Genomic DNA, 24,127 nt, shown 5'->3' on the forward strand with positions numbered 1-24,127 from the left:
GTGTTGTGGTTCAGTAAAAAAAAAAAAAAAAGTGACCTACACAACAACTTTGGTTGTATGGGAAATGTTTGTGTGATTTTTGGTGTTGAATCCTGATAAATCAGTGGAGCTGTTGTCAGTTAGTTGCCATGGCAACAGGTATGTGTTTAACTTAGTTGACAGAGAACAAGACAAAATAAGAATGCGAGTGGTTTTTAGTTGTTCAATGGTTTGTCTGTGTTATTTTTCCCTTTGCTGTGATGCCAAATTAATACCTACATCTCCATGTTTCATTTAGTTAACTGAATTGTTCTACCACCTCAACATGGCTACAGATGGCAAGTAAAAGAATCATCTTTTTGCCCTCCAGCGTTGCACAACATTTCCAGATGTAAACAATAACACTCAGCGTGTCTATAGGCATCTATGCTGTGCATTTTCACTCAGTTATGGATTTTTGGCATTCTTTGCATACAGTAGGGGAGTGGGGGAAGCTTTTTATGGATGCAAAGATTCTCCTTTACACATGCTAATGTTGGCTCTGGGCCCATGGCTAATTATAAACCCACCAGTCACAGCATTTGCTGATCTGAGTCGATCTCACCAAGGTGATCCGACGGGCAGGGAGCTGGCTTTGGCTCGGCTTCACTAAAACCCAAACGTCTAGCTGACAGGTTGCTGAGTTACGGGCTCAGCGGCTGCATGTTGGGGGAAGGAGTGTGCAGTGAATCGCAGCAGCAGGATGAACCACCTTCATTCAGACCGGCCAGCTTGTCGCCTGCAGCGTTTGAACTGCCTCACCATTGTTTGCTTACAGCAGAAAAACGAGCTGGAATCTGTTTGTTTGGGTGCTGCAGTCAGACCACACTGCCCCCTCACACTCCCATCCTCACACCCCCAATTCTTCTGAAAGAACAGTCAGTGAGGCTGAGTCAACCCTTTCGGTGAACCGTCTGTCGATGCTCATAAAACCAAAGTAAAAATCCTATAAGAGTCCAAGCTCTCATCATTCCTCCTTCTTCTTCTCTGTTGCCAGCCTTTATTAGTCTTTACCTGTTATATGGTTTCACCTTTAAGTGTTACCTGTCGAGCAATGAGGCATGTTTTAGAGAAATTCACTGATATTAGTATCTGTATCTGTCCTGATATTGACAAAAATTCTTGATCGGGTATCGATGAGAACAAGCCCAATCCATAAAGGCAGATCTATTTAGTCTAATTCTATGCTTTGTGCTCTGATTGCTCTTTATTTTACATTATACTTAGAATTCCTAATTGCACTTTCTAAATCATTTGAAAAAAGGTTTGTTGCAGTTTATTTTTACATGTTTAACCAATGCAGTCAGCCTGATTTTATTACTCCACATTTTTCTAAAGCGTAAATTTGGTTCCAGCAAAAATCCTTCTGATATATGACGTCAGAGGAGCAACAGTAAAGTTGTCCTCTAGCATTTCTTCCATCAACATCTACAATAACTCTTGAAATGAGCTACAACTTTTCATTTTTTGAATAGAATTGGATTAAAACAAGATTGGGGAAGAGTTGGCCTGTGATGAAGGAAACCAAGAGCTGATCCGCCATCAACCCAGCAGGTCTCTAAATATTATATTATAGTTATTAAGCTCATCTATGTGAAATCCTGCTCCTTTCAAAGATGAGCGAGTTAGAGACGTGATCTAAATGTTAATATTTTCAACAAATTAGAGCAGCTAATTCCTGCTCATTTTTATGTTTTGTTTTGCTCCATTTGTTCTCTCCTTGGATTATATATTTGGATGAAACACTAAATCGAACCCACGCTGAGAGACAATCAGAAAATTAACTCTTATTATCTCAATATTTGTGAGTATAAAGGAAAAAGACAAGGTAAACAAAACTGCCTTGTATTTGTCTTCATGAAAGTAGTTTTGCTGCTAACTTGTTCCTGTGGAGGTGTTTAAAGATGCTGTCTTTAGTGGAGGAACCTTTTGTCTCGGCGTGTCTCGGGCTCGGGCTGGAGCTGTCAGTCTTCCATCCACACACACTAACAGGTGCACACACATCTCATCGCTTCAAAGGTGGCTGCCTTGTGTTTAACAGAGCACAGCTTGTCCTTGGGGTGCCTGTCAGCAGCAGGCTCAGTTGTCACGCAGATTTAAGATGGCAGACCGGTGGACTGATGTTGCATCCAGGGAAGAGGGGGCGTGTCCGCTGGGGAGCTGCAGTGATCCGCGCTTTACCCTGTTCTTTCCATCAACAAGACAAACGTTGCAGCTTGCTTCTTCTGAGGCTATCACTGATCATTTAAGACTGGGGAATTTATACAGAGTCATTATTGGGTAACACTTTATTTGAAGGGGGGTGAATAAGACTGTCATGACACTGATATAAATTTGTTATAAAAGTATTACTGATTACACTTTAAAAATTGGGTAACTTTATGTTATTAAAGGTAAAGTTTGAACAGTAATGATTTCTTGGTTAATGTCAAGTTCTCATAACAAAGACATTTTGAATAATGTCAACTTTCTATTAAAAGTGTCATAATTTACCGAATGACACTTTATGACAACAGTCATAAATATTCATAAAGGCTTATTCATGTTCATTACAGGTGTTATGTCATGTTTATGACAGTGTCATGACAGTCTTATTCACCCCCCTTCAAATAAAGTGTTACCCATTATTGTTTTATTTAAATGTTTGGAGCAGGTTATTGACCTCGTTGAAAATACAATGCATACTAAGCAGAGTTTCCTACCGGGCTTCACAACAGGCTAAATGTTGTCTGTTTATTAAAGGTTCTTTTATTCACCAGTAAGCAGAGCCGGAATAAAGTCTCTTTAGTAGAACTGTTGGAAGCACAATGGCAACATAGTACGGTCAGTATGTGGACACAGAGGAAGACTGAGGTCACATGTATTTTTTTATTTATTTTTTTAATTCACTGTAACTTTGTGGCCACTTCCTGTCTTTAATGGTCTGCAAGCTAACAACTTTGGCAAAGAAAGTGACAAGTCATGGATAATGGATGAAACATTTGTTATATTTGTTGTTTAGGTATTGTTGATAATATCTTCTAATAACACGTAAATACCAAGTTACATTTTCACATTTTTTGTTGCCTTTAAACATTTTTAGCTGAAAAGCACAGTAGGCTGCTGGCATTTCATCCAACGGGAGGGGTGTTGTGTTAGCATTAGCTTTCTGTTTCCTGTACTGAACACTCACAGCCTCAGGCTCAGTCAGGTGTGATGACCACTGCTCTATATCAAAAGAGTACATACTCATGTTTTTATTGCACAATATTAAGTTACTGTCTAAAGCACTCCACCAAATTAATGCAAGAATGGTTGGAAATAATGGCATACAGGAAGCTAAATGTCAGTATTGATTGCTATTGATTGTTTTTAAAGAAGAAAACATTTAATCTTTGTTTGGATAAGGATTTTTTTCAAAGCATTTTATACATTTCATGACTGTACCCAATATATGAGGAGGAATAATTAACTCTAGTCGTCCCTACTGACGCATGTAAACTCTTTTGTTTGATGTGACAATAAGACGTGAAGGTGAAACATGTCTCCTTTAACAGTTGGTTGGCGTTTCTGGATCTTTCAGTGTCCTGGAGGCAGAGCAGGAAAAACATTTATTCAGCTTCCACGTGTTAGAGCGTGTTTCTTTTATGCGTTTGTAACTTTGGCTTTGAGGCTTTTCCACCCCCTGAGACTGACGCGTAACATTTCTAACCTCTTTCTCCTGTCGTTTTTGTTTCAGGCTGTCTGGTAAGAAGATGAAACAGTAATCCTCAATAATCTTTGAATGATGTGGCGTTTCGTTGTAAATATGTAGAATCTTGTTCCTCACCTGTGGCTGTTATGAAACCCAGGAACACCTGAATATAGAAAACGTACGGGGAAAGAAAACAGTTCAACCATGTAGATAGCTGGATACAAGTATTTTTGAGACAAAAATGTGTTTTCAGACTTTTTGTTTTTGTAATGTCTCATGAAAATGTAATCTTATATAATGAAATTATTTAGTATTTTGTACAAGGGTTGCACAAAAAATATGTTCTAAGTATTATGTAGAGTTAGGCCTGACAGGATAACAGCGTTTCCTGGGCGATAAATTGTCCCAGAAGTTATTGCGATAAACGATAATATTTTTGCTGTGAGAATATTTTCTTATGTTATAATGGTAATGACACGGTAATACAATTATAAGACATTTTAAATATGCAAAATAAATAAACAAAACAACAGAAACAGCAAATGAAATAATTTTGTTTTATTAAACAAAATTGTCTTTAAAAAAAACCAACACACCAGACCTAAGACTTTAGTCAATCGGATTTTGGTGGAAAAAAGAAAAACGATAAATTATGTAAATGGAAATGATTAAGGTCGTTTTAATTTATCATGCGATTAAACTAATTTACTGCTTATTGCAGATTTCCCATCCGGTAGCATCAAAGACTGAATAATAGAGTTCCATCTTTAAATTTGAGTTAAAACCAGAAGAAAAGTCAACATTTATGGCGTTTTTTGTTTTGTTTTTTTAAAACTGAGACGTAATATTACAGCACAGTCTTACAGGGTTAATCTTTGCTCAACATACATTTGGCTCTGTTTATCCTTATTATACTCCCCACAACGTTCATAAAAAGTAAATTTCTTTATTGATATTTAACGCAGAGACACAATTGACCCTCTTCTGTAGATCTGCATCAGCAGCTGCATCTTTAAAGCGGGTGTTCACAGTTTGAGTGAAGAACGTTAATCTTCCTTCATTCTCAGGGAGAGGCTTGTTTAACGTTGGATTGCTGAGACGTTCATCTCAGACGCAGTCTCTTCCCACGCAGTGTTTGAGGAGCTCTAATCACACGGATTCTTGTTCTGAGCTTCCCTCTGAAGCTTTAATTCACCCGGTGAATCCTGCATCCGCATGTGTCCACCGCAAATTACATAAAGGTGCAGCCCTCTCAGTATCAGACCCAAAACTGTAGAATCTATTTGTCAAAAAATGTGATTTGGAGGGATTTTATTACACTGATTTTTAGGCATTCAAATAGTAAGCTGTACTGTGCAAAAGTAGTAAACCAACTGTGACGGCTAGTAAGAAGTATTTAGATTCTCATGATGGGATAATATTCAGTAAAGTATCAGTTCAAACTCTGCTATTTTACATCTAATATTTGTGCCTTCATTAAAAACAGGAGTTATTCTAACTGCTGAAAAAAATTATTTGTTACTGATTATAACTACTGTTTAATTCATAAACATGAGCTAAAATGTCAAATAAACTCTTGCTAAATATTTCAGTAGTTTTACATTAAGCATGCTTATTGGCATGCTGCTGATGTTAGCTGGTTAATTAACTGCGTTTCTGTTCAGGCAGCCTGGCCTGCAGTCTGCTGCTCTACAGACACACTCCTCATACCCTGCAGTTTTAAAACAGCTTTAATTATGCTATAGTAGGCTTTAAGTTGGAAGGTTGTGTGTTAGATTCCAGCATTCTCACGTCTGGTATCTTTAGCCATTTTTGTATTGACTCAACAAATGAAATGGGGAGCAAAGTCCATACCAACTGACTGGAACAAAGAAGCAGATTAAAAATGTCTCTTTAGAGAGTTGTCTATCCTGTATGGACTTCAGTAGACAGGTTCATGTCTCCAGTTTAGGAGTTGGTTTGTCTGAATAGGTTATTTGTTAATGGAGTGACTTAAAAATGAAACCAAGCAACTCCTTAAAAGGGCAGTGTTATGTAAAATTGACTTGCTGAATGCAACCATTCAGCTGTCCAGAATACCTAGCCCAACCTTCAATGACAAAGCTCCACCCACCCACCCATTCAGCTCCTTCAGACTAGCCAGCAGCAATTAGCAGTTCCTCGTTGAACTTCACATCTGTTGAGCTCATTATATGAGCTACTTCTCAGTGCAACTCTGGATAAAATTTTTTTTTATGGGTTAACAGGCAAGAGATGTTGCGATGACTTCCTGAAGGTGGAATTTCAGAAAGAGCAGGAGTTTCTTAAAGAGATAGACACCCAATTTCAAGGCATTAAATTACAATGCCAAATTTATTTTAATTCATGTTTGATACAACATTTTTATAAAAACTGAGGGTAATAAGTTAGTTACTTGATAGTGCTATAAAATGATTCTACCTAGACAGAAACAGCATAACATTGCTCCTTTAAAATACCTGGGTAGAGAAACCTTTTAAAGAACCTCAGCTTGATGTGAGCAATTTATGAGAAAAGAAGCAAAACATAAAGAAGGTTGGAGAGGTGTTTGTTTGGATGCAGCTTGTTTGAAGTGCAGAAAGTGCGTCCAGTGAAGCAAGATAAGATATTGTAACTGGACGTTACGGTTGCGTACAGCGGTCAGTGAAGGTCCACTGTCCCTCACGGGAGAAGAAAAGTCTGCCGCTTAATTTTCACTCCTCTATCTGCGCCGATGTTCCCTTCAGCTGGAGCTTATCAGGCGCAGTCAGAGGTCACATGTTCTACAGCGGAGCGACAAGCTTCAGCCTGACGCTCAGAGAACCACAGCTGTTGCCCCCCACCCACCCAAACCTCACCGCCAGAGAGTTTCACTTTAATGCATTTAGGATAATTAAATCGACCCAAACGTGGGACAAACTGCAGAGACGCAAATTCAATTGATCAGAAAGATTTCCATAACTGCTGTAATCAATAGCTAATCAGGCATCCCTAATGAGGATGAATGGACGTGTTTTATTGAGGATGGCTGTCAACCCCTTTCTCAACAACAATGAATTGTCTGCCTTTCAAACGGATAAGTGAGAGCGATTCTAACAGCTGGCTGAGGAACGGGGTATTTTGCCCGCGAGCAGGAGCGCCGTGCAGCAGGTCTTTCTTCCAATAAAGGGTCGCAGAAATTGAATTTTTCTTTCTTTTTCCCTCCCCTCCCCCGAAGGCAACATGAGGTCGACGGCAAATGAAATCCCAAATGAGATTTCCAGTTGTGAACCTGATGCTGGTGTGTGTAAATGCAGACTGGGGGGCCGGTCCTCCAGGAGTCGGCGAGGAGTCCTGACTCTGTCTCTGTGTCCCCCTCCCCACCCCCCATAGTGTTTACGGACGTTGGTGGGCCACACCGGGGGCGTGTGGTCGTCCCAGATGCGAGACAACATCATCATCAGCGGCTCCACCGATCGCACGCTCAAGGTCTGGAATGCAGAGACGGGAGAATGTATCCACACCCTCTACGGGCATACCTCAACAGTACGCTGCATGCACCTACACGAGAAAAGGTAGGAAGCCGCTCCGCCCATCAGCCTCTGACTGCTGTGCTTCAGGAGATGCTCTGTTACCGTTTTCTAATAGGAACTGAGTCCTTTAGAAATCCACCTATCCGATTTTATTATCCGTATCGGTGTCTATATCGAAACACATTCTAGGTTGGGTTTCTGTAACAATGTGGCCGATCCATAAGGGCAGATCTATTTAGTCTATGTCGTGCTTTATTATTTATTATACATTATGTTTAGAATTCCTAAATGCACTTTCTGAATAATTTGAAAGAAAGTTTGTTGCAGTTTATTTTTACATGTGTGACCAATAAAGATGCGAATCTTTCAGTGTGTAATGATTCGATCCAATTCCAATTTTTAGGGTCACGATTCGATCTGTTCTACTCATAATAGCACCGACTGAACAAATTAGAGTTGTCTTTAAGTGTTTGACCAAGCTTGTGAAGCTATTGGTGTATGCAAGTGTGTTTTACTGGTGCAGAGTTATCAAATGAATTAGTATTTCAGTACATTTATGTCTGTGTTTAAAAAAAAAAAGGAAAGAAATGTTTTAAGTCAATTCAGCACTGTTTTTTTGGGGGGTGTTGTATCAGATTGATATTGGACCTCAGATATCTGTATTGGAAGTGAAAAAGCGGAATCAGTGCGTCCCTACAGTTCATGCAGTGTGTAACATTCTAGAGCAAAAAAATTTATGTTCAGTTCACAAATATTTTAATAAATCCGATTTTCTGGTTTGGCATGATTTCTTAAAACGCAGACTAAATATACTCCTGCAGCCATTATGTCTTTATCTACATACTAAGCTCATCATGGTTGACACCTGCTTAGTGCCAACTGTAAAAAAAAAAACCAAACAAACAAAAAACAAGCCTTGAGTCGTTTATTCCTGTTCCTTGTGATTAACAACCGGCAGAGCAATCAGGCAGAAAGAGCAACAGCAGCTCTGGAGCAGAGGCCTGTAGCAGTTCTCCTGCCTCTGCAACAGGCAGCTCGCGCTTTCACAGCGAATAAACGGAGCCTGTGAGGCGTTTTAAGTGAACTGCTGCTCACTTGTTCACGCTGTAGCACTCTGGAGATTCAGAAGTGCTCTTTTTGCCTCGGGGCCAGCCGAGTTTTTATTTTTTTGTGTAGTATTTGATTACTCACCGGGTGGAAAGAACATGTCAGTGATTTCCATCTTTTAAAGCGCTGCGAGGCGTTGACTAAATAAAGAGCGTGAGCTTTGTAGTTATTGCTGTAATATTTTCTATCTAAGCGATTTACGAGACGCACTGGAAGGTCTTTGGGTGTTTGTCTGCGGTGTTCAGTTCACGGCTGATCGAGGTGAAGCCGTGACGGGCGGCGACCAGACTCTCCACTTTGAAACCCGTCTCGAGGCGGCCGTTTGAGCTAAGGAGCACATTCTGTACTTTCAAGTGTGAACATGAATGTTGCAGGATGAGGGACAGAAACGTGTTTTTTTTTTTTTTGTTTTTTTTTTCAGCACAGCTGGCCACTGTTTAACTGACGACCGGTGGAGAATGTTGAATCTTAGAAAATCCTTATCATGCCTGGGTTTATATGGAAAAAGAATATCCTGTCAAAATAAAGGGTTTTCAGATTGCCACCTTCCTAAAATAATGGCCTACGTTATTTTTTTGCCTAATACAGGTGATGATATTTAAGGTAGGTGTTGATATGTTGATAACGATGCATATCACAATATAAAACAAGTTACTATTTTTCAACTCTAACTTCATGAACATCTAATCTGAATATTTCTGAAGCAACAGAGTTTTGCTACTGCAGCTGAATGGCCACGTCTGTGTTTGCGGTTGATCCGCAGGGTGGTCAGTGGCTCTCGTGACGCCACGCTTCGTGTCTGGGACATCGAGACGGGTCAGTGTTTACACGTCCTCATGGGCCACGTGGCGGCGGTGCGCTGCGTCCAGTACGACGGACGGCGGGTTGTCAGCGGGGCCTACGACTTCATGGTCAAAGTGTGGGACCCAGAGACGGAGACCTGCCTCCACACGCTGCAGGGTCACACCAACAGAGTGTACTCCTTACAGGTGAGCCGAGTCAGCTGCAGGAGCCGCCTCTAGGTGGCATGTGTCTTCCTCACGCTTTGTGGGCCGTTTAAAGTTCACCAAAGTGAATTTGGGAAGGCTGATTGATCTTTTGTGACTTCTGGAAACATTTGTTAAGCTCTTTAAAATGACAGAGGAGAAATGACCTTTCATGACCTCTAGAAACTTTTTTTAATATGTTTTTATTTATTTTTATTTATTTTAGTTTGAACATAATAGCAGAATAAAAGAACAGACATGAACAAGGAATGCAAAAGTTATTTTGTACCACAATAATCTTAACATGCTTGAAAAAGAGTAAGAAACTTATAAACTCCTACCCCATAAACTCATACCACGTTTTCAGATGGATTAATAAATGTTTCCAGACATCATGAAAAGTGGACCAAGCCCTCGACATTTACCAAATCAACTGGTAAATGTGCTACGTTACTGGTGGTTTGCGCAGCAAAAATATTTCTTTGTGCTGCTATCATTTTAAAGATACTAATAATTTATATATTAATAAATGTTTCCAGCCCCCCAAATCAACTCTGCTACATTTTGCTGGTTTGTGCAGCAAAATGTATCCTCCTCACCCCCACACACATTAACAAAATCAAACAAAATTGTTTTTTTTTTTTTGTTTTTTGTTTTTTTGCAGCTAAAAAAAAATAGTAGCAGTTGACACAAAATTAGTTGAAATGTGGTGAGAGTTGGTTGATCTTTCGGGACTTCTGGAAAAATCTTTAAAATGATTTCCCCATTTTAAGGAAGATGGAAAAATCCATTATAAAATGGCAATTTTTTTTTGCAAAATCCATTTTGCAAACAAAAAACATTGCTGTATAAATGTAGCACAAACATATGACACCAGTTTTGTTTGTTATGAAGAAGTTGGTGGGGAACTTCAGTCATGTTTGGAACTCAGTTATGTTGATTTAATTTGCTATGTATTTTTTACATTTTGTATAAATGAAAGCGGTTTTCTGTCTTTAAGATGTTCTCCAGCGAGTAATGACCAATTTGTTTACTCTGCTAATAGATGGATTTTGCGCCGCCTCCTCTGTACTCTTCTACTAGACATACAGACAAAAATGATGAGCTCCAGCAGATCAATAAAATTCGATCCCTTTCAATGAGTTTAATCAAAAATTTGTAAGCGAGAAAGCTGCTTCAGCTAAATGTTTTCTTTTTCTTTTTTTTTTTTTTTTTGCAATCAGCTGCCAGCTGCAGTTACCCTGCCTGAATATATTTAAAGTGATCATTTTGATTCTCCCAGTTTGACGGGATCCACGTTGTGAGCGGCTCCCTGGACACGTCCATCAGGGTCTGGGACGTGGAGACGGGGAACTGCATCCACACCCTGACGGGTCACCAGTCCCTCACCAGCGGCATGGAGCTGAAAGACAACATCCTGGTCTCAGGCAACGCAGACTCCACTGTTAAGATCTGGGACATCAAGACGGGCCAGTGTCTCCAAACTCTGCAAGGTGAACACACATGGCTGCTACTTTCACGCAAATAGATTCTATTTAAAAAATATATATATTATATATATATATATTATATAGTATTTATTTATTTTATTTTTTTTACATATTTGTTAAAATTATTATGTTGTGATATCGTAAGACAAAAATCAAGCTCCAATACTAACTGAAGAAATACACCACTCAGTCAGAAACAGCCAATCAGAGCCAGGAGGAGGGTCTTAGTGCTGTTAATCACTCTCACCCTCTCCCACTGACTCTTTCCAGCCAGTTCACCATAATATAGCCTGCTACCAATGCTATCAGTACTATGGCCTCTAATGATGCTGGTAAACAGTTTTTCTGTGGTGGTAAGTTGTTTTTCCACCATTAACTCATTTAGCAGTGCGTTCACAAAGTTAATTGACCTAAGACCTAAGCTAAGACCCTCCTCCTCGCTCTGATTGGTTGGTTTTGACCTGGAGCAATGTATTTCCTCAGATGGAAACAGTATCACTGTGAGGAGGTGGAGGAGCTTTATTTTTTCACAGATTATATTTCTCATATCGCACTATCACAACATGGTGACAGTTTTCAAAAATATGGGGCAAAAAAAGTATTTTTGTGTAAGTGTCATACTGCAGCTTTGATCACACAAATAAAAGATTACCAGCACCAGGGATGGAAGTAACTTATCTGACCCTTAGGGTTGATAGATCTTCTGTTTATTCACCTGAGGTAGAAACACCTGCTTAGCTGTTTACTACAGGAGAATCTGAAGATGATTGTTTTATTATTGATGAAAATGTGGACATCCTCACCTTTGTGAAGAACTTTGATGCACAGCAGAAATTATTGATGAGTATTTAATAGAGATGTGCCGATCAGGTTTTTTCCTGCCGATACTGATTCCAATCACCCATGAGGGCCGATCACCGATACCGATCACTGAAACCGATCACATAATAATAATTTTTTTAATCAAAAGCACTACCGGTTACATTATGTGGAAAAAGGAACCCTGAATTCACCTTAATTTAAACAAAAATTTGTTTTTTATAACTTTTTCCAAGAAAAAAACAGGCATTGTGCAAATTGTACTGCTATCGGTAGTACTATCTTTAACAGACTGATAACATATGGAGGCTCTGAAGAGGCTAAATAATGCAAAGAGTCAAAATAAAGCCTCTCAAAATTGCCAAAAAATTCAAGAATAAAACTTAACATTCAAAGGCAAATGCAGGTTCCGTTACAATAAACAATCCTGAGTTACTGAATGAAAACTTCCTGATAGCATGGCGGCTAGCTGATTACTGCTAGTTCTGAGTGGCTGTTTCTGACTGAGCGGAGTAATTATGCAGAAAAGGGAGGAGGCAGAGGAGATCGATTATTTTTTCAGAGATTATCTGTCTCATGTTAGGACAGCGAAAGTTTTAATACGTATGTAAAATGTATTTTTTTAAGTTAGATGCTGCAACTTTAAGCAGAGGTTCGGTGTGAGAGTCACTACCAGGTGGAGCAGAAGCAGCGCTCCGTCTGTCAAATATTACTACCTGTAGCGTCTTACACCACAGAACTAGCGTCTTACATCGCAACTCGAAGACTTAAATAATTTTGTGGGTTATTTGTTTAGTTGCTAATTCGGGTGAGTGTTTGTAGCTGTGCGCTGCTTTACTTGTTGTCTGATCCTCCATATGTCTTTTTTACTGCAGTGAGCCTCAATATAGCCAAACTCCTCAAGTATGGCATTGTTTTTATGCCATATTAAATTCGTCGTGTTGATGCATTTTGACGTGCTTCAATTTTCCGCTGCAACACGCAAACTTCCCCAGTTACTAGGTGCGTTATAGTTCCACATCGCTTAGGATTTGCTGCTGCATGTTTGCGCAGTGTGAAGGAAAGAGGAGACCAGCTGCACAGGCAGGCTGCGAAATGAGATGCAGGTGATCGGTTTGTGTGATCGGCAACAAGAGACAGTGATCGGCGATCACCGATCATACACTTTTTCACGGAAATCGGACGATTATGATTGGTGGGCGATCGATCTAGTTTTTAATCATTCACATCTCCTGATAAAACCGCACAAGTTGTAAACATGTGGTGCGGTACGTGGACTGCAGCTGACCTCAGGTCAGAAGAATCAGAGCTGTTTTACCATGGGAAACACAGGGGATTTCTGGAAACAGCATGAGCTTGTTGATCAGCTGCTAGGTCAAAGGATTATTAGTTATCATTATGCAGACAGTAGCAAACAGCAGCTGCTATCACATCCATGCTGGCATCACCAGCATCACGTCTGTCAGACATAATGGAGGAGCATGGCTGCCAAACACCAACGCTGCTTCCAGTCAGAAACATGTTGGTAAAATTAAAGGATTACTTTCAACCTAAAGATGCCGGGGGTATGAATAATTCTGAGCTTGACTGTATATTATTGAATGCCAACTACAAATGTGTTGCTTTTATATATTTAGCCAATGTGTTTTGCAAGTGTGTCCAGTAACAACCTTGCAAAGACATCGTGATGGTGATAAATGTTCTATTTATTCTACAACCATAGATATTCTAGCAAACACTGATACTGTGACATATTTTCTGTTCATTTCACACTTCACCTCCTTCTAATATTGAAGCATAATAAACAGCCATCATACTGTGTAAAAGCTAATGATGGTGGGGCTAAACTCAGTTTGATTGTGGACCAAAGTTGCAACATTTGTTACATTTTTAGCTTCTGCAGTTCACTTTCACACTGCACTGACTCAGATGAACCAAACTCTTGGAAAACCTGTTCTCCCCCTCGCCTGTGGTGGCGCTGCACCAAGAACTACTGAAGGAATCGACATGAAAACCTCTGAGGAAGACATGAGCGCAACTTCCGTCTTCACAAAATGTAAACAAAAATGGAGTGGCGTCAGATTTTAGCGGTTGTAGGATTTCTCTCTTGCCTTTGGTCAAAGTCCAGAAGCCATTTCTTTAACTAGCACAAGATTTGTGTGTTGCATTTACCCAGAATGCCATGCGGTACAGTCTGCCTCCTGCTTTTAGAGGGGTCTCTGGTCCGCTTGACGTTCACACATGCATTCAAACCGCACCAGAGTTCATTTCAGCTCAATGAAGTTCACACCTCCTCAAACCAAGTGGATTGGACTTTCTAGACAAATGAGCTAGAGTTTGACTGAACAAGCCTGGTGTGAATGCACCCTAAAACTTTGATCGTACGTCGGATGCCGATAGAATGACAACTGAAGAGTGGCCGTGTAGTCATGGACCTCGGGTCAGTGGTCTTGGAAAACTGACCCGATTCCCCCCAGTTTCAGTCAGGCCAGCTGTGTTCAGTCCATGTTGTCCTCTGATGCAAATCCAGTTTCATAGCAACCTAACATTTTGTTTTTGAGAAAAGAAAACTTTTGAAGTTGATGTGAACCAACCAGGCGCTAGCATCGTTTTGAGGACTTGAGTTACATCAGTGATGTTACAGATCCTCCTGCTGTGTGTTGAGATCCTGGTTCTTCTTTTCTTCTTCTTGCTGCTTGTTCCCTTGTTCCCTTGTGTCCTTTGTGTCCATTTGAATAGTTTTATCTCCATTACCAGGACTTAGTGCCTCACTCTAAGACCAAAGTCCTTTTCCTGAATACCCGTGGCTGTCATTGGTGCCCCGTCTCTAAATGCCCTCATTAGCAGCCTGCAGCCCAGTGAGCTGGCCCCCCACATGCCAGAACACCATCTGAACAAAAAGATGCCCCAGTGAGAGCCTGGAGAGACGAGACGGGGAAGGAGAGGGCTCCAGCAGAAGGGGCTACAGATCTTTGTAGGTCAAATAATCAGGTCATGATGATTCCTGCCGGTCATTAGTGTGTTCTGAATAGACCATAGTGAAACAACAAGGTCATCACTGTCACTGTACCAGGATGAGGGTTCTGATGAAGCTGCTTTGTAGTGTCAGAAAGGAGGCCAGCATGGTGGTGGGAGCAGGGATAGGTTCTTAGGGAGGGGACCCAAACCAGAGAATTTATCCTCATACTGAAATATTCTTTAAAGGGGCAGTATTATGTAAAATCCACTTTTTTAGCTTTACATCCTGTTATGTTATTCTTATACGTTATGTTATTCCAAGTATGTTTATTCCTTATAAACATACTTGGAGTGTTACCTCGATTCTTTTATGCATGTTTGAGAAATTCTTTAATCTCCATGGTAACCATTAAGTTGTGCAAAACACCTGGATGGACCTAGCACCACCTTCAAGGATGAAGCTCCTCCTTATAGCTGCAGTTTCCAAACTACTGGGCTTATGCCTCAGAGCAGCCCTTTTCCGTGACTCCTCCCACTCAGCTCCTTCAGATTAGCCAGCATCAATTGGCAAACACCTGGCGGAACTGCATCTGTTGGGCTCATTATAGGAGCTACTACTCGGTGCAATGCTGGTAAAAATGTTGTTAAAGGGTTAATAGAGGAGCCATGTTGTGATGACTTCTTGAAGACGGAGCTTCAGAAAGAGCAGGAGTCCTTAAAGAGACAGAGGCCCAATTTCGAGATGTTAAATTACAAAGTAAAATGTCTTTTAAGTCATACTTGCTATATACATATTATAAATGTATTATAACAACTGAAGGTTACAGTTATTTGATTGTGCTATAATGGCACTTTGTGGCTGTAAAACCCATAATACTGCCCCTTTAAATGCCCCTTTAAATTCATTATTATTTTAAACTAAATGATATCTGCGTTTCCATCCATCCACCCACCCTTACATTAGCAGCAGCTTTTATTGCATGTTCAGTCTTCCTGATCTGTTCCAACTAAACTTTTCAGGACCTTCAGTGGTAAAAAATAATAAAAAATAGTACTTTTTTCCTGTAAAGCTTTTTAGGAGGTGATAAACCTCGCTGATCCAGACAGACTAATGTGAAACAAAACGGCAGTGGAAACCTCGCCAGACGCAGCCGTTGGCTCTGATCACTGGGACTATAACTTGGCTTATTAATCTAGTTCTCTTCAGGCCAGCAGACATGATCATGTTGTAGAAACAAATTGTCCAACATGACAGGAATGCAGTTTTAGAGATGTTCACTTTCACACCGACTTAAATGGTCCACGAGACACACCGAGCCGAGCTCCGCCTCCCGCGGAAGGAACGACTGTTACCAGTTCACAAGTTTGGAGGAAGTAATTGACGGGCTGGAAAATCTAATTTTAGTTGTCACTAAAAACTAAAATGAGAAGGAAAAAAAACCAGGAGGTGTCGGTGAGCCGTTCTCTCGCTGCATCAGACCAGAACTGAGCAGAAGAGGCTTAATATTTCAGTACCTATTTCCTCATTTCCTTCCCGTCTTCTGGCAGGAAGCACAGAGCAACTGGAAGGTGCAGGGGGTCAAGGTTATGATAGAAAATTATTTAAATCAAAAAAGTTGGATCAAAACTCAGGAGCCGGATCTCTCAGAAAGACCAGTTGGATGGCAAAACGTTAACAAACATGTACTTTGAATATTTGTCATAAATGATGTCAAACTGTTTCAAAATAAACTAAAAAACTTCTGTTGCAAAAATATTCCATCACATTTCAGCAACAAGGCAGTTAGTGATTTACATCATGAAAACATTTTAAAAAATCATAAACGCGTCATAAGACCAACTGCGAAACCAATAAACATTACATGTTGATTGGTGCCATTAAATCTGTGCAGGTTTTAGTATAAATTTAAAGGAGCCCAGTGTTTCAGCTGTTTTGTGGAAGTTTGTTTCAGATTAGCGGTGCATAGAAGCTGAATGCTGCTTCACCTCGTTTGGTTCTGGTTCTGGGGATGTAGAGGAGAAACAGAACCAGGAGACCTGAGAAGGTTTGGAAGGATGATAAAGTCATATTTTCACAACTACTGTTGTTTTGTTGGTGTGTTTTTTGACGGTCTCTCTTGGTTTTTCTCATCTGGTGAAGTTTGTGTGCTGAAGCCCAAACGCCGCCAAACAAATTCCTCGTCCTGTCTTCTCCTAACTGTCCTCTCTCTGTCTGTCTGGTCCAGGTCCCCACAAGCACCAGAGTGCCGTGACTTGCCTCCAGTTCAACAAGAACTTTGTCATCACCAGCTCTGACGACGGCACGGTCAAGCTGTGGGACCTGAAGACGGGCGAGTTCATCCGGAACCTGGTGACCCTGGAGAGCGGCGGCAGTGGCGGCGTGGTGTGGCGCATCCGGGCGTCCAACACCAAGCTGGTGTGCGCCGTGGGCAGCCGCAACGGCACGGAGGAAACCAAGCTGCTGGTGCTGGACTTTGACGTGGACATGAAGTGACAGGAAGTGGTGCGGGAGAACACGCTGTGGAAGGATGAAGAGAGCGACCCGCAGAGAGAGAGAGGAGGGGGACGGGAACCCGGAGACCCAAAAAACTCTTCACCTACACTCAAGAGAGTCTACAATCACAAAACCCGCCGCTGTCCGCGTCTCCCATTTGAGTTCCTGCTACGGGCAAACTCAGTCCAGTCCCCTCTGACCCCCGGCCCCTCCTGCTGAAGGTGATCTGGAGGGAGAAACGGAGCGAACTCCCCTGAACCGGCCGGCTTCGCACAGAGGACCCGCTTTCGCTCGAGTCGGACAGATTTTCAGATGTACAGAGAGATATTATTTTTTAAAACTCCCCCACCCACCCATGCACCCCCTCCCTCCCTTCCTATCAGAGCGTGTGCATATAGTCATCACACGGCCATGATGACTGGCTTCCCCTCACAGTTCCTCCCAAAGAGCTGCTGGACGTGGTGGGGGGGGCGTCGGGGTGGTCCGGCCCGTTTCCGTCACTCAGTTTCTGTTCTCATCGCTCTGCACTCGGGTTTCTGGACTTTTGATTTCTCCACATAAACACAACTGTGAATTTCAGGATCTGAAGAGTTTTTTTTTTTTGTTGTTGTTGTTGTTGTTGGTTTTATGCTACATGCAGAATTTCAGTATTAGAGGATGAATCTGGTCCAGTCCGTTACAGTCCGGTCTCTGTTACCGTCAGTGCTGTTCAGCTCTGGGGGGGGTTTCCTCAGAAGCTGGAGGGCTGAGGACAAACACCTCAACTATCCACTGACCCTGACCCCGCCCTGCCCTGACCCCGCCCCCCCAAGTGGCCAAACTGAATCTAATGCTGCTAGAGGAACCGGAACCAGAGAACGGAGCTTCTACTTGCTGTGACGTTTTAGTCCACAGGCGAAATTCCTCACAGGACTCTCTGTACGTTTGGACTTAAACCAGAAACGCGATGTGACGTGATCACCATCCTCCGACCTTTTGTTGTTTTTTTTTTTTGGTCTTTTTTGTTTTGTTTTTTTTTTGCCACTGAAACTTGAGCCAAACGTGCCTCTGCGTTTGAGGCTACGAGGAGGGAGCGCGTCCGACAGAAACTGACAGGAGACACAAACGAGGGGGAATTGTAACACTGTTAGAGAACGTGCGTGTGAGTGCGTGTGTGTGTGTATGTGTGTGTGTTAGCTGGCAGCTTGTTATCACATTCCTTGGGACAATGCTTCTCCAGCCTGTTCTTTGGGAAAAATGTCAAAATGCTGCGTGGACTGGCTTAAAAAAAAAAAAAAAAAGAGGTTAAAAAGAAATCAAACTAACAGATGTACTGATTTTAACTTGTGAATGAGAGAATGGCCCATATGTCTGTGTGAGAGACTTTTTTTTTTCTTTTTTTCTTTTGCCCCTCCACAGGTGTCTGAAGCAACAGAGGAGACCACCATCAAGCATCAGCTGGCAGGTCGGGCCGCGGAGCGTCTCGGTGTTCCACCGAAACGAACACGGACAAAACACCTTGTAGCCAAAACAAGTCGTCTCAAAACCTCCCAGAGTCACAGCTCCAGCTGAACTGTGAAAGTGGTATAACACTGTATATTAAAAAAAAAAAGAAAGAAAGAAAACAATCTCGCTCTATCTCTCCTCTTGTTGTTTTCTCCGTCTGTTTTTAATTTATGATCTGGTTTGAGAAATCAGATTTGTTGCAGGTGTTTTTATTTTGTTCAGTTCATGTAAAACTGCCTGGCAAAAAACAGCAAAAAAAAAATCTAAAAACAGACAAAAAAAAAAAACCTGAAAGGGATTGTGTATTTGTTTGATTCACTTAGAATTTTATTTTCTTATAACTTAAGTGCAATAAAATGTGGGTTTTTCTTTTTCATTTCAAGCATATCAGTTGTCTGTTTTTGTTTACCTCTGTGAAGGCATCTTATATGGTCAATAAAGCAAAACTATTTGGTTAAATTCTCCTGGATGGTTATCATCTCAGCTCCTCAGTTATCCTAATTTTTCTGGGATGAAGTGAATCAAAAACAAATAACAGCAATGATTTTAAAACCAAGAATCAAGTGGAGAAGTTTCAAGTTATGGACTTTCTCAAACATGGAAGCTGGAAGCTCAGTTACCTCACAGAGAGCCTGCTGGAGTCTGCATGTTCTCCCTCTGCATTTGTGGGTTTACTCCAGCTTCTCAAAGGCATCAACCAGTTGTTTTTGTTGAGAAATGTGCAAAAAACTGTCGATATTCCGATAATGTGGAGAAAACACAATTGCGGTGTTTCCATTAAATAACTCAATTAACGTGAATACTCACACGATAAGTCGTTAATCCTCTGACCACTTCTTGTCGTCGTCTTTGTCGTTTCAGCCAGTCGTAACTGTTGATCACAAGCGATTTTTTTCCACATCACTCGTGATATAAAAAAGTGTTTTGATTTGAGTTTTACGAAATACATCAATTTCAATACAGCTGGAAAAACCACCTCATCCTATCACAAAAACTTATTGAAAAATGTGCCTGTTTGTTTTAATTGCCGTGCTTCTGTTAAGCAAATTTATTTCTGTAATTCCTATTTGCGCAATTTTAAGCTCTACCTTTGGGTTTTTGTCTTCCATCGGTGATGCATCATGAGGCCACTTAGTTCGAGCAGCAACAGAGTCGGCCCAGTGCTGCAGGTTTCCCCCTGTTGCCTAGCGATGGCTGGTTTCTGGCCCAGGAAACAGTTTACTGTGTGGGAGCGTTGAGGGGGCTGCACACAGTCACATGAATGGATGTGTGTGGGGGGAGAGGGAGACGGGGGTCTTTACTGTGGTTGGCAGGTCACTGCAACTGTTGCTTCCCAGACCTGCATCATGTTGTGTAAACAGCTGCTCTGCTCCACTCAGGTGCATCTTTCCTGCTCGTAAATTAAATGGATGTAATATAGATTTATTTACTCATTTCTGCTGTTTAGTTCTTGCTGAGTTGGCCTTTTGTTTCAAGTTTAGATGCTGCAGTTGGTCACTTTTACCTCCAAACAGTCAGACCAGGCTTGTAATCTTTAAAACCAGTGTGTCAGGATTTGCAGAGGTCATTCTTGTTTCTGAGCTTTTGCTGCTCTTTCTCCCATCATTTTCAGTTCAGTGGCCAACTTCTATTTTCAGAAGAATGCCTTTTTGTTAACATGCAAAGCATACAGTGGCTCAGAAATGTGTTGTTGACACAGTGGAGACATTTCTAATTCTTTACAGAGAGAAACCTTTGCTGCCATTTCTCTATCTGAATTGGTTGAAAACAGTAATGAAATAATTTGGCAGCCAGGAAATAGACGAAAGAAGTTTGGCACCCAGAAAACACTGATTTTGACCACATTGTAAATGCTGATCAGCAACAGACATGTAAAAAATCTTATTGGTTGTGATGTGAAGAAAAAAAAATCAATGTTCAGTTTGGTGCAGATCAGATGAAATATGTGGAAATTACAGTCAAACCTATGGCCATGGTGTAACCAGGGGTGAAAGTAAGGGGGTACGGCAGGGTACTGCGTACCACTAAAAGATTTAGCGGGGGTACGCAGTACCTGCAAGAGAGTGGAGCGGCAGTCAGCTGTAAAAAATCTATGGATTCACTGTGCAGCCGTGAAAGCACCCATTAATCAGCCGTGACTGATTAGTTTTTAAGAACAACCTAAAACATGACTTAATCAGTTAATAACTTTTTTCCCCATTTCATATTGTTTCTGAACTGTTCGTGCTTTGCTAGAGCAGCGGTGCAATATGTCGATCGCGGAAGGTTTTGAGTCGATCTCCAGAACGTCCTCTGACTCGCTTAAAACGTTCGTAACTTTATTAAAGAACAACAAAAAAAAAAACAACAAAACGTGCTCAAATTAATGACCCAACAACAATAATAATCTCAGTAATTATTGTTTCAACAAGGTGTTGTGCAATTCTGTGCGTTTCGGATCCATTTCCAAAATAACGAGCAGAGCAGGAGTTTAAAATTAACTAATCAACCTCCGCTGTGTTCATGAGAGGTTTATTAATGATAGCAAAATAAATATGAAGCCTGAAAACCTAATATCGTAACGGACTAAGTGTTATGTTTTTAACATAATCTCTGGGCGGCTTGTGGAGCGCAGGAGGTTGCCATGGCAACGGGTGTGCTTAAATGACACAAAGAAAGAGAATAAAAAAGTGAGTGGTTTTGAGTTGATCACCTGTTCAGGTTGTTTTACCTTTGCTGTGGCTCTTTACAGTCGCTGCTGTTTCTGAACGAATAAACCTTGTTCTTTGTGAGTATACGTCATTTACAACAAACATCAAACACGGTAAATATATTTCATTAAGTATTTAACAATTTAACAAACAAATGTCTTCTACCGTGATAATTATGTGAAATTTAATTGTCTAATATATAAAAAAATAGTTTGGTGCTGTCGGGCTCAGAGCCTGAGAGGCTTTTCCTTTATCAAACAATTGTTTTTTTTTTGCCTCTTATTTAGTGGAAATATTAATGTTGAGATTTTCTCCAAAATGATAACCTTTTTCAACCTTCATAGCTCCACTGTTGAAAATGAGGCTCTAACATTCACAAATGACATTGAAATAAAATCCAGTCCAACATCTGGTTTGAGGTGATTCCTCTGGAACTTGTTGGAGGAAAAATATCCCAACTTCAGAAGATGAGCTTTAATTTAACAGAGCTCTGTGGTTCCTCCTGTCAGTATGAGAGTCAGGGTGAGGAGGCGCCATGTTAGGAAGAGAAGTGGAAGCTGCAGGATCTTCAGAACAAACAGGTCATGATGCTGGGCTACTGATTATCTCTCTGTCTGGACACAGGACCAATATAACCAGGTTAAAAGCTAAAATTAATAATTATACGCCAGATATGGAAAACTGGGATGCACTCCATGCCATGATGTTCAGAATTTAGGTCTCATGGCATCTCAAGGTGTCAACATGAGGGAAATACAGCTTTATTTTGTAGCAATTCAAGAGCTATTGCTTCGCAAAAAAATTAATCAGCACAGAAACTCCAAAGCACACAAAAAAGCAATACGTATATATATATATATATATATATATATAAATTATTTTTCTTTTTTTTTGGCATAGTACCCCCTAGAATTTAAAACTACTTTCACCCCTGGGTGTAACCCCACTTCAACCGGCAGGAAAAGTCAGGACTTTGATCACTTTATATCCCTAAACTCACCAATGTTCAAGCCAAGAAAAGTTCAATGAAATACAGAGCTTAAAAACGACAACAACAAAAAAAGTTCAATCCACCATGGCTGACGTCTTGTTTGTTTTAGACCAGGCTTGGACTTTGACCCCAGCCCACGGCTGCAGGAAACTTCTGTAGGTCCTGGGAAGTTCAAAGAGTAATGCAAACTTCAGACTTTTGCAGTAAGGTAACCTAAATAAGAACGATGTCTTGAAAGTTGCCAGGTGGCGCTGTTGAGCTCTTTCTGTTGCGACTTTTGCAAAACCATTATAGTCATTTTCACTAAGACTGGTAAGCCAACAAAATTTGGTGAGTTTTCATATATTGTTAGACCTTCAAAAAGTCAATATATTCCCTGCTCAGGCCTAATAATGAAAAAATATGCTTGTTTTTGTACCAATAATTATGCAACTAATAAATTTGTTTGACATTTATTAAAATGAGCCTCGGTTATTTGGCTAATTTTAATAGCCAAATAATTAAAATGAGCAGTAGACTTTGAGAAATATTTTAGATGTAAAAAAAAATAATGCAGTGAAAATACCGTAGGCTATTTGGTTTTCATAAAAGTAGTCAGAGACGTGGCGTGTTGTTGGCGCTGCGATGCATTCTGGGTAAATGAGGTATGCTAGGTCCAATCGCGCTATTTCCGTCCAGACAGAAGAGCAGTAGGTAACGTTTTAAGCTTTCTCAATTTGAACCGTAGCACTCTGAAACTGTAGAAAACATGAGGAGGACCAGACGGAGGAAGGGGAAGAGTTGCCCGAAGAAGTTGCTGTTTATGCTGCTGCTGCTGCAAGCTTCGTAAATGAAACAATGAATGACGCCTGCCTTTGGTCCCACGGCAAGTCTTGTCCGGTCTTCAGTCAGGTTAAACCTATTTAGGTTCTGATCTTCAGTGCGGTGTAGGGGCCATGGTTTCATATTCGGTACCTGCGGCAGTGGAAATAATTTTATCATTTAAAAGAGCTTCCAGCTGCCTGCCTTTAATGTTTCTCCCAGCGTCTTTCGTTCAGTAGCCGGAGTTTTAGTTGCCAGCTAGCACGGCTTGGTTTTAGCTTTAGGGTAACGACCACCTGTTAGCTCCTTCATCAATTTTGCTCTTACAAATGACTTCATATTTTTGAAGTAATTGTGAGTTATCACAAAGAGAATTTTTTTGTTGATAGGAAAATGACAACACATTTAAGCCACCGTGTTTAATTAATATGGCTCATTTTAAAGTGGGACGCTGAATAAATGAATGCAAATTAAAGGTTTAATTTTTTTTCTTCAGTATCAGATTATGATGTTGCCACAAAAGGTTAATGCTAAACCTTTTTACACATCGTTTGTATGCAGAGACGGATTCATTTTGCTGAACAATAAACAAATATTTTATCACTGATGATAAAAATCTACTCATTGAACAACCAGGTTGTTAAGCATGATGGTATCTTCCTCGCTAATCTCAAAAGCTACAATTATCCCAGTTGACTGGTTAATTCTGCAAACTGCACTCTTCACTCCTGTTTTTACCCATATCTGCTCTATGTTCACTGAAAAAACTTTGTTTTAATTGAGATTTTTATTTTTTTTTAATGGGTGTAAACATTCAGAGTTCACACAGCGTAACAAACAAGATAGTCTGCTCTGTAGCAGACACTGATGGATCCCCACTGGCGGTCCTTAAACGAGCGTAATATCAGGAAGAGATGAATCATCTCATTTCTTCAGGTGATTAGCCATTTATCTACTTTACTCTTGCTGCCACAATTGCGCTGCGCATCCTGTTGATGAATGATTGTGTCCCTTTTTTCCCTCCATTCTCAGCGCTCAAACGAAGCACGTCTGCTTGCCACCCCAGCAGCACTAACTCATCCAGACACAAACAACACGGCTTGAGG

The 24,127-nt window shown here is 40.7% G+C and overlaps 1 protein-coding gene across 4 annotated transcripts in view; it reads left to right on the forward strand.

Annotated features, from left to right (window-relative positions):
• Positions 1-18,998, forward strand: part of fbxw7 (F-box and WD repeat domain containing 7) — a 103,834-nt gene extending 84,836 nt beyond the window's left edge. For all 4 annotated transcript variants that reach the window (XM_017306189.2, XM_008398591.3, XM_008398513.3 and 1 more), the window contains 4 exons: positions 7,061-7,242; positions 9,071-9,296; positions 10,576-10,786; positions 16,786-18,998. In XM_017306189.2, coding sequence (XP_017161678.2) covers positions 7,061-7,242; positions 9,071-9,296; positions 10,576-10,786; positions 16,786-17,054 — 888 coding nt within the window. In that variant the 3' untranslated portion in view covers positions 17,055-18,998. The remainder of the gene's footprint in view (positions 1-7,060; positions 7,243-9,070; positions 9,297-10,575; positions 10,787-16,785) is intronic.
• Positions 18,999-24,127: the final 5,129 nt, after the last annotated feature.

This window comes from Poecilia reticulata, chromosome 1 (genome assembly GCF_904066995.2).
Source record: "Poecilia reticulata chromosome 1, P_reticulata-male-v2, whole genome shotgun sequence".
NCBI lineage: Eukaryota > Metazoa > Chordata > Actinopteri > Cyprinodontiformes > Poeciliidae > Poecilia > Poecilia reticulata.